The sequence below is a fragment of the Trachemys scripta genome, chromosome 1 (genome assembly GCF_013100865.1).
Source record: "Trachemys scripta elegans isolate TJP31775 chromosome 1, CAS_Tse_1.0, whole genome shotgun sequence".
NCBI classification, from domain to species: Eukaryota; Metazoa; Chordata; order Testudines; family Emydidae; genus Trachemys; species Trachemys scripta.
The window spans coordinates 135,813,605-135,825,247 of NC_048298.1; the positions used below are offsets into that span (position 1 = coordinate 135,813,605).

The following is an 11,643-nucleotide window of genomic DNA, read 5'->3' on the forward strand; positions in this document are numbered from 1 at the left end:
ACCCCAGCTACGATCCGTCCTTTGTGTGCAGAGTTGTGAGAATTGCTGGGAAGCCTCTTTCCACAAAGCTCTTCCCTTATCCACTAGTATCCGCCCCCTGGCCTCTGGCCTCTGCCCTGAGGACGCCATGCAGCCGGAGACAGGAAGGCGGAACTGGGCTAAATGAGCCGGAGCAGGGGAGACGCTGTAATAGGAGGGGGGTCGCCCCCCGCTTCCCCTGGGTGCCTCCCAGGTAAATATGCCTGCGGGATCCAACCGCCGGGGTCCGCAGCAGCCGCTTCGGGCTCCCTCTGCATCTCCGGACGCAGTGGGGCGGCGCTGGAGGAGGGGACCCTGCTGGAGACAGAGCAATGTCAATTGGCGTGGGGAGGGACCGGACAGAGGCTGGGCTCATCCCCCTGCTGGGAGCAGCTCCAGCGAGTCCAGCACCAGCGGGATCAAGCCGGGGCGAGCGGACCTGTGTCACTGGGGAGGCGGCTCCTTTGGGGAAGGGCTCAGGCGGATCCCGCACAACTCGCTATAACGGCAGGTGAAGAGCCGAACCCAGCCCATGCCCTGGAGCTAATGAAGGGACCAGTGAACGGGCTGCCCCGGCCCCAACCCCAACCCTAACCCAGCCCGGACAGGGAAAACAATCCTGAGCTGGGTGGGAGCAGCAGCCAGGGCTGCCCCGGGAGGATCCTAGCGGGCCAGGGAGCGCGCAGCCCCTGAGACAGGGGGATCCCAGTGCAATGGCTGGTGCCCTGGGTCTGGACTCATGTACATCAGGGCATCGGACATACACTTCGTGCATTTCCCTGAGGGAGCCACCCGCTCCCCTTGAGGGCAGTGGGCCAGAGCCTGCCCGGACCCGCCCTGTTCTGGGAAATCCCATGACTGCGATGCAAGGGAAGTAGTGCGATGCAAGGGAGCAGCAGATAAAACTGGCCTCGCCTGCACTACAGAATTAAAGTGACTTAAGTTAAGTGGATTTACAGCCACCGCAGTAATAGAAGTGGTGTGTCACATCCACACTGTGCTCCTGCTGTCTGTGGTGCGTGTCCTCACCAGGAGCACGTCTACCCACTGAAGTAGGGCATTGTGAGGCACTCACAGCTGGAGCCCCTGCCCTGGGGATGACAGCCTGAGCTGTCAGCCTGGCATGGGGCTCACACAGCTGGAGTGTGCAGGTTCCCTGCAACACAGCAGCCAGCCTGCGAGTGCCCAGCTGGAGACAGGATTCTGGGGGCTGACAGGTTCTCCNCTGTAATATTTGCAAATGTTCTGAGGTCTTGTCTGCAGAGGGCATAAATTCAGGGCTGGGCTAGGTAGCTCCAGGAAGCCTGCTCTGGGAGATCTGACTGGCAGAAATGTGATTGGTTTGTTGTTGTTTTTTAGCAGTAAATAGCTCATCAGGGAAAGGTTCTTCTGGCTCTCCTCCTCTGGAACCATGCCCTGCCGACTGGCTGTACCACAAAAGGAAATGTTACTACTTCTCTGAGAAAGAAAAGGACTGGGACTCCAGTCAGAGCTTTTGTTCTTCACACAACAGCTCCCTAACTGTAATTGAAAACCAGCAGGAACTGGTAAGGGAATGAAATATGCTAGTTCCCCCCTTCCCACCTCCTGTGATCTATGTGATTCCCCACTCTCTCATTCTGCTCTCTCATCTGAATGGCTGTAAATCCAGTACAAGGAGTGTGACAAGGCAGAGTGCACAGAAATACAGGAACATAAGAACAGCCATACTGGGTCAGACCAAAGATCCATCTAGCCCAGTATCCTGTCTTCCAACAATGGTCAATGCCAGGTGTCCTAGAGGGAATGAACAGAACAGGTAATCACCAAGTGATCTGTCCCTGTCACCCATTCCCAGCATCTCCTCTGGAGCTGCTGTCTTCAACCCTGGTAGTTAATGTTTTAGAAGTTGTCCATGGAATGCCTCATTTAACCTTTGGATTGATCACATTCACAAATGCTGGTGTCTGAGGCGACTGTCTGTGAAAACAATGTCCCGTCTTTCTTATCTGTAACCAGACATAAATTCTCAGAGTTACCAGGACCTACCGAGGACAACTAGCCTGGATACTTGTGTTAGCCCCAGGTTGGGAGTGAGGTAACACTTCTCTGACACTGAGATTTGCCATTTTTCTTCAATTTTAGCTGGGATGTTAAAAATAGTCCCACTCCAGCCAAGCTCTGAAATACAGGAAGAGATTCTCTCCTTTCCCTGGTCTGTCCCTTAAATGGAGCTGCAGCAGTGCACAGGGCCCAAAAAAGCCCCATAGCCAGCCAGAAGAGAATTGCCTCATCTGAAGCGAGCGCTGCAGAGCCCCCATCCCTAACCTCAGCATAGTAGTCATACTGGGGGCAGAAGGGAAGTCTGCAGAGAACAAGCTGCTCTGTGGGTTCTGGGCAGCTCCATGTTGCAAAGCTGCACACAGCCAACCCAGGAAGGTCTGTTCTGAATTAGAGGAGGCTTTTGGGCTGCGCTTAGTTGTGCTAGGGGCCAAACTGGCCCTAGCCACCACAGAAGTTTGCTTCCCTTTGTCTCCACTCTGTCCAGACTGCACCTGGGTGTGCGGTGGCACCTAGATGGGCAGTACATACTCCCACCCTACACCTTCACTACAGGAAACTGCACTGTACTGAAGCTCCTTATCTTCCCTTTCAAGACCCTCTATAATCTGGCTGCTGACTGTATCTCTGCTCTCATTTTCTCCTACTTCCCACCTTGCTCTGTATACTCCTTCCAGTCTTGTTGCCTCACTGTTCCCTTCCTCTTCTTCCATGCTTGGTTTGGCACCATCTGTTTTCTTGCTTTCAACACTTGGAACAATTCCTCTCTCTTCATTCACTTCCCTCTATAAAACTTACTTCATCCAGGAATCCTTCTTCTGGTCTCTACACCAATGATTTCTCCAACTGCTTTGCTTAAACTGTTGACCACTGTTCTGTTGATGTCAGACTGTAGCTCTCAGAGCAGGGACATAACTTACTCTTTATTTTGTACAGTCCTGTGCTCATGAGTCTATGTAAATACTTAATAATTATCTGTGTTCATCCAGGTTCTTATAGTAGACTCTATACATCACTACAGTGTCAAAGCACCTCCATGGCTCAATATAAATGCTTAATATTAGTCCATGACAGTCTTTTGAGCAGAGACTTCCAATCAGACTGAATTTTGGGGTGGTTTTCTTCATGTGGATATCACAGGATCCACACTTATGATTTTGATGTCAGCTCTCAAGAGGTGAAAGACTGGTACATTAAACCATAATTGTCTGGGAGAAGGGAAAGATCATCCTTTCATTTTCTAGTCTGGAACAAAGATTGCTCCTTGTGTTTTTTTTCCTACAGAACTTTATAATGAAAATTACAAAGCAAGATCCGTGGATTGGACTTCAGAAGACAGGAGAAGAATTCCATTGGGTAAACGGGACTCCATTAGATTCAAATCTGTAAGTTGATATTGACTTGTATTGCCCTGGATACATGATAACAGAAGGGTTAATGAAGGGTTCCTGGAATAAGCAGAATTTTTGGAGTGATTTGAAGGGGACTAAGGAGAGAAGGCCAAGGCAGCAGGAGCAGACAGCATATCTTAAGGTACATCTACACGGCACACACTTGGTGGCAGAGTGTAGGGTATGTGTAGCTGCATGCTGCTGGGAAAAGCAGGCTGTGTCCACACTGTGGTGGTGTGCAGTCACACACAGCCGTGAAAAGCTCTGGTCGGGGGGTGGCAGTGGAGAAAGGCTTTGGCAGCAGGGACTTGCAGGAGCCTTCCCCACTGCTCCCCCTCTATTAGAGCCTTTCACTTATGCCAGGGTCTTTCACTGTAGCAGGGAATCCCCTTTACCGGAGCCTTTCCCCAGTGCCTTCCCCCAACATTGAATTTCCCTACTGCTGGAGACTCTCCCTGTGGCAGGAAAAGTCGCTGGTAGTGGGACACTGCTAAAGATAGAAGTGTAGACAGGGAAGGAACTGCTTGGGCATGTAGAGAGACGTATAGGGTAAGAGTGCAGGTGTATTTACTTGCCTAAGCAATGCTTCACCATTTGGGAAAAGGGGTAAAAAGTGAGGTGGCAAAATTTGCAGCTGATACAAGACTACACAAGATAGTTAAGTCCAAAGCAGACTGCAAATAGTTACAAAGGGATCTCACAAAACTGGGTGAGTAGGCAACAAAATGGCAGATGAAATTCATTGTTGCTAAATGCAAAGTAATGCACATGGCAAAATATGGTCCCAACTATACATACAAAATAATGGGGTCTAAATGAGCTGTTACCACTCAAGAAAGAGATCTTGGAGTCATTGTGGATAGTTCTCTGAAAACATCCACTCAGTGTGCAGCAGCAGTCAAAAAAGCAAGCAGAATGTTGGGAATCATTTAAAAAGGGATAGATAATAAGACAGAAAAATATCATGTTGGGCACTTACCTCAGTTTGCTCCTCGTTAGCAGCGTAGCATGGCTAAGGCAGGCTCCCTGCCTGCCCTGGCTCCGCACGGCTCCCGGAAGCGGCCGGCATTTCCCTGTGGCCCCTAGGTGCAGCTGTGATCAGGAAGGCTCCGCGCTCTGCCACCGCCCCGAGCACTGGCTCTGCAGCTCCCATTCGCTAGGAACTGCTGCCAATGGGAGCTGGAGGGGCGGCGCCTGAGGGCGCAGGTAGCGCGCACCACACAGAGCTGACTGGCTGTCCCTGCACCTAGGAGGCAGATGTGCCAGCTGCTTCCAGGAGCTGCACAGAGCCTGGTCAGGCAGAGAACCTGCCTTAGCCCTGCTGTGCCGCTAACCAGGAGCCACCTGAGGTAAGTGCCGCCCAGCTGGAGCCCAAACCCCCACCTGCACCCCAACCCCTGTCCCCATGTCAGACCCCCCGTCCAGCACACTAACTCCCTTCTAGAGCCCGCACCCTAAACCCCTGCCCCAGCCCTGAGCCAAATCCTGTGCTCTAAAAGCCTTGGCCCCAGCCCCAAAACCCCAAACCCCTCATCCCTGGCCCCACTCCAGAGCTCGCACCCCCAGCCAGAGCCTGCACCCCCTCCCACACCCCAACCTCCTGTCCCAGCCCTGAGCCTGCTCCCGCACTCCAAACCCCTTGCTCCCAGCACGGAAACCCATCCTGTACCACAAACCCCTCATCCCCGGCCCCACCCCAGAGCCCACTCCCCGAGCCGGAGCCCTCATCCCCTCCCGTATCCCAACCCACCGCCCCATCCCAGTGAAAGTGAGTGAGGGTGGGGGAGAGTGAGTGTCAGAGGGAGGGGGAAGGGAGTGAGTGGGAGGTGGGGCCTCAGAGAAAGGGCGGGGCCTTGGGGGAGGGGTGGACAGGGGTGTTCGGTTTTGTGCGGTTAGAAAGTTGGCAACCCTAACCAACCACCTGATGTTTAATTCTGGAGACTGTTAGTGTGACTGTGTGACCTGATTTCCATTTCTGTGTCACTGCAGGTGAGAAGAAGGGCAAGCTGTTAGGTAGCCATGTCCTAAGTTCCCTCTGAGCTGCGTGGCTGCACAGGTGTTCAGGGCTGTGGCAGGGAGAGATGACTCTCCCCCAACCCCGGACCTGCTGTGGCGGGGAGAAGCTCCCCGGCTCCGGCTCCGAGCCAGCTGCGGACCTGCCACAGCCCCAACCCTGCCCCGGATCTGCTGCAGCCGGGGGGGCAGGCGCCTCTCCCCCGGCCCTGACCTGTCATAGCCAGAAGAGAGACACCCGGCCCCAACCCAGCCCCGGCCCAGACCTGCTGCAGCCAGGGGACGGGTGCCCCTCCCCTGGCCCCAACCCTGCCCCAGATCGGACCAGAGAGGCTCCTCTCCCCCCACAGCCCAGGTGCTGCTGTGGGGAGAGAGATCTGGGGGGAGTCCTCTCTCCCCGCCATAGCCCCAGAGCAGGCTGTACCCCAAACCTCGCATCCCCAGCTCCACCGCAGAGCCAGCACCCCGAGCCAGAGCCCTCACCCCCAACCTTCTGCCCCAGTCCTGATCCCCACTCCCCCACACCGTACCCCCTCGGCCGCACCCCCATCACATGAAATTTGTTATGTGCACCAATATGGATGATGTCACACATCACCTTCATATTTGTGCACATAATAAAATTAATTCCGCACATGTGTGGGAAAAATGAGAGGGAACACTGGCCAGGACTCAAGCCATAAAGGGCTTGAATCATAGAGTCAACAGCTAAAATATTACCCAGAAGCAAATAGTGAGCTAGTGCAGTTAACAAAGGATTGGTGTTCTATGGTGTACTGATTTCCATTTCTGCAGCTGTCCTAGCTTCCATGAAGCCTTCATGGGTAGCCCTACATACAGCTCAATGCATTTATCCAGTCTGGAGATCACAGGTGCCTGGAGAACTGTGACAAGGGCCACATCTGAGAAAAATGGGGCACAGCCTAGCCAGCTGCAGATGGAAACAGCACTTTGAGGTTCTTGAAGTATGTCAGATTCCTAGTAGCAGATGGGGATCTATAATCACCCCCAGGCTGTAATCCTCTTTGACAAATAGTGACAAATTCCCTCAGTAATGGTGTGAAACCATCCCCCCAATACCCTGAAGCATCCCAATGCATCCTTCAAGTATTGTCTCCATTTTACCTGACTGTTAGCCATTTTGCTCACTCTAGTCCCAAGCTCAGCCAGACATTGGAAAAATCAAAGGAACGTGCACCATTTGGGCCACATGAGGAAAGACTTTGTGTATCATCTGCATATTGATGACATCACAGCCCATGCACCTGTGCTGAAAGGAAAAGGAGTTCCCCCTAAATGACCCATCCGGGCAGATGAGCAAGCACCCAGAAACACCTCCTTGGGGCTGTCAGACAGGAATGGAGGAATACCCATATATAAATAATCCAATGTGCTGATTGCAAACCCAGGCTAGTCATGTCATAGATCAAAAATGAAAGAAGACTTTGTAAAGGTTAAGGAAGACTTGTGTAGGAGACCTGAACTGGAGAGTTTTTGTGTTCTCAGGATCTGATTCTGCTGTCACTTGCACTGCTGTAACTCCACTGAAGTCACTGGAATTGCACCAACGTAAAACTAGCATGAGTGAGGAGGAGATTCATCCCCAGAGCCTTTTAAGAAGTGTAACACTAACTGTGAATTTCCAGATATTTAGTTTGTTACAGAATTCTTGTAAAATGATATTTGCTGAAATTACTAGTAATTCCATGTTAACTAAGCCTTCTGTCTGGAAATTAAATACATAAACTCTTTTATATTAAGTAAATACCCATCTTCCCCTTTACAATAAATTTCATGTAGTGAATTAGGGTGAAACACTGGGGGTCTCTCAAGAGATTGTGTTACCACCAGAGGGTTCCCTTGTTCAGTGGAATTATTTGATGGTAAATTTCAAGGTAACAGTTTCTTTCATTTTCTCTTGCAGGTTGGCAGTAAAGGGTTCTGGAGAATGTGCCTATATTGAATCAGCTGGGGTCTCCAGTTCTGGATGCTCATTAACCAGGGGCTGGGTCTGTAAAAAAACCTCTTAGCTCTGTGTACTCAGGCTTCACTCAGCCAATTAATGTAAGACCCCGGGTTCAACTGTCACAGTTCAGGGCAACTGCACCTGTATTTCCCCTCAGTGACCCAGCAAGGGCACCTAGTCTCAGGCTTGCTGCATCTCTCTCCCTTCTGACTGGGGCTGCACAGTTCCCTGCCTTTACTGTGTTGTTCCCAGCACAGACAGGTTGCCCAAGGACACCTGCTTGCTTTCTCCTCCGAGACAGTTAGCAGGTGTAATTGCTACAGTTACAAGATACCATACAGCACTTCCTATGACAGCCCACTTTATTCTTACGGTAAAAATCATTACAGAGAAAGCATTAAAACAATAAAAGACACTACACACATGCTACTAAGCTTCCCAGAGTTCACCCTAACATGGATACTAGCAGGAGCAGTTCTTCCATCCCCCCACCCAACGAATTCCTTCTGGTTACAAGTTCATCACAGCATCAACTCAGAACAAGCTCACTAGGGCCAGTGCTTCCAACCCTGCCAGAAGGATTGGGGCCTTCTGTGGACCAGAGGTCCTGTCTGTTTGCTGGATCAGGAAGAAGGCCCTGAGCTGGTTGAAAATCAGGCTATTTATCCAAAAATCTTTTTTGTCTGTTGGTCCCTGGAGAGTCCAGTTTGAACTAGTGGAGGCGCACTTCTCCAGGTGGTGGTGTCTCTCTGGAGATATTACAATCTCAGTGCATGTGCCTAATTACCCCCTGATGTTCTCTTATTTATCCTTCCATGGAAACACATACAATTCCACAGTAATACAGACACAATTACATCTTAATACAGTGGACCCCCAAAGGTATTCACCTATTTCAATAAGGTCTAACTTAGTTCAATAAAGTTCCTTCAGGATATTGCAGGAACTTGTCTGTTGCATTGACAACATTTTGAAATCTATAAATTCAATGTAGCCTCAGTACATTTACATACATTTCAAAGCACTAACAACTAGATTACCAAAATCTCTTACCAGAAACACTAACCCACAACCACCCCACCTGGGTTCAGAAAGGAAGGAGAAAGCTCTATTAGCCATGAACTGAGAACTCAGCCACTGGTTTGCTGTGAATGCTGCTTGTCAGTCTCGTCTCATATCACTGATTCCTTGTGCTCTCCCCTTCCCCTCAATCTCTTTGGTGTATCCATCTGTTGTTTCTCATCCTATAGTGAGGGTATGTCTACACTGCAATCAGAAGTGTGACTGCAGCACGTGTAGACATACCCGAGTTAGCTTTGATCTAGCTAGCTCAAATTACAATAGCAATGCAGCCACAGCAGCACGGGCTGTACAATCCTGCTGGGGACCTTGGTTATGCAGTTGAGCAGCTAGCCTGTACTGCCACAGCTTCAGTGCTATTGTTACATGACCTAGTTAGATCAAAGCTACCTCAAGTATGTCTATGCTTGCTGCAGTCTCACCTCTGATTGCAGAATCCAATCTCCTTGGCTAGCTATATCAAACCTCTTTTTGTCATGTTTGTGCAGTGCCTACCACAATGGGGCCATTATCTCTAGGCATTATCGCAATACAAATAATTAATACTACTACTGAGAGTCACTTTCCAACCGGAGGATGTAATTCAAATAATTCCTGAGACCACGAGTTTGTAGCACAAGATTCGGTTCAGGGGCATCTACTAGGGTCGCTTTCCTTTCACACCCAAAGAACATGTGCTGTGGAAACAGTCCGAAGGGCTATTCCAGTCCAGCAGTAAAGTTTAAGGAAGGCAGGGCAAGTTCCCATCCAACCCTGAGCTAGGTAGGAATGGAATCTTAGGTTTCTGAGTGAGGGCATGTCTATGCTACAGGTGCTACAGTGGCAGCACTCCAGCTATGCTGTTGGATCACCATAAAGTAGAGGCTTCCTACATTGACAGAAGCAGTTTTTCCATTGACGTAAGTAATCTGCCTCCCCAAGCAATGGTAGCTGGGTTGATGGAAGAATTCTTTCCAAGCACCAGGGGTTAGGTCGGTTTACCTATTGTGCTCAGAAGTGTGAATTTTTCACACCCCTGCCACTGTAGCTAGATTGATCTAAATGTTAAGTGTAGATCACGGCTCAGTATATGAATCTACTAATTTCTCTGTTGAGATAGTTCTAAGACTAGTGAGGGATAAATGAGAGCAAGGTGGCTGTGGAACAATGACCACTGTGAGTGAGTTTATATGGTCCAGCCAATTGATTCTAGCTGCTGGTGATGTTTGACTCTTAGGGTAAAAAACCATTCCAAATCAGCTGTCTGCAGTTGGGAAGGATCATGAGTTAGCATAAGTCTAAGAAGACTGAAAGCCCTCAGCTTTCATTTTAAAAATAATTTTCCTTTGACGAGCCATGGCAATAAAACCAACCCAGAACCCCACTGGCAGTTCGTGTGCAGCCATCAATGAGTGCCTGCTGGTTAGCGAAAAGAGGATCTCTTCATATTCTCATGCGTGTAAAATTATGCCTTGTTTTACAAATTATTTATATTATTTACACTGCTAATTTTCCCCCATAAGGCTCTGTTGTTACTATTCTCTTTGCCTTGTATATTTTTTTCAATGTATTTTTCTTTATTTATTTTATTTTCTTTGTTTATAGTTTATATGCTATTTGGTTTTATCCGTCATATGTATAACGTCGGCTGTATGTCTTTACAATGACAGGACAATGTAAATGTCCTGGAGTTTATGATTTCAATGCCTTTAGTGACTTAAAGTTATAAAAAACAAATTTTCATATAAAAAGTCTAATAATTTGTAGATTTAATAATAAGTACAAGCAGATTTTTTTTTTTTTTATCTTTTGGACACACATACCCCTCTGAAGGGAAAAGTAGTGCAGCTGTGCTGAAAGTTTTTCTGAGGAATACCCCTATGGCAAATAAATATTCCATGTATGTGTGAACATGTGTTTTGTGTAATTAATTAATTAAAATTCTCATAACTTTCAGATTATTGGATGATACTATTCTGTCATTATTTATATGTCTAATTTAGTTGTTTCCCCATGCGTTGCCATGAACATTCAGAAACACATCTAACTCTTAAAGAATTAAAGTGTATTACAAAACATATATTTACGGTAACATAATTATGGGGCATAGTAGAATTTACTTCTGCTTATTCATGTGGCAGAGTTTTCAAAATATTGGCATTTACCACCGTACTTTTAGAAACTTAGTAAAGTATGTACATGTCAAAAAGGTTATTCATCCACTGTGTTTCATGTCTTAAAGTCTCATGATAAGCAGATTGAACTGAATAGTTCTTAACAATAGGACAATGTACATTGTTATGCTTTCTCATAATTAATTAAGCTTTCCAAAAAATTCAGCTCTGGGCAGAGATCAAGCATGGACAATTTCAGCTGTTAAAGGGGAATGTTTGGAAAAGTTCTAAGAACAGGTAGGTTATAATGGAAACTATTTTGTGACCTTGACTCTGGCAGGCACAGCCACTGTTTACTCTCATAGCTAAATGCTGTAGCATTAGGTAACTTAGGGCCAGATAATGAGCCCCTTACACTGATGAGCAGTTACACAAGTAGTTCCATCGTCGTCTCCCATATTTTAGGATGAATGAAATAATTTAATATTAACTGGAGCATGGACTGGAATTCAAGTCAACCCCTCCCAGGTGAATGCCCTAACCATCAGCCTCTAGAGTTGTTCTCACTCTCTCTGGCCCTGTGAATATTTAATTATTTGATACAAAGTGGAACAGCTTCAACAAGGGAGATTGAACAAGTCACACCCCAGAATACACTATAATAGCCCAGTGGCTAGGACACTCCCTTGTGACATCCCTAGAGTGGAAATCCCAGGGTAAACTGCTTACATTAGAGCTTTGTGTAGACTAGAGTGCTTGGTCCTGTATTTTGCTCCTATAATTAGCAATCAGGTAACTTGATTAACATAATAGTATATGTATGCATGTCTACATATGATTGTTTGGTCCTAGGTTTCAAACAAGATTGAACAAGACCAGCAGGAAAAAAGGTTTGTGGAGCATCCACAATAGCATGTATAGCTGTATTAGTTAACTCAAATTGACTGACAAATAATTAACTTGAGCTACCACTGGGCCAAAAACTCTTGTCTAGACCAGCCATAGGGGGTTTTAATATTACACCTACATTGGTACAACTGCC

General features: G+C 47.9%; 1 protein-coding gene across 1 annotated transcript; it reads left to right on the top strand.

Annotated features, from left to right (window-relative positions):
- The first annotated feature begins 46 nt into the window (after nt 1-46).
- Nucleotides 47-10,448, top strand: LOC117885171 (C-type lectin domain family 2 member L-like). The gene is made up of 4 exons (XM_034786381.1): nt 47-232; nt 1,378-1,565; nt 3,343-3,443; nt 7,387-10,448. Exons 1-4 carry the CDS (start codon nt 163-165, stop codon nt 7,490-7,492), a joined length of 465 nt encoding a protein of 154 aa, XP_034642272.1. The 5' UTR covers nt 47-162; the 3' UTR covers nt 7,493-10,448.
- The last annotated feature ends 1,195 nt before the right edge of the window (nt 10,449-11,643 follow it).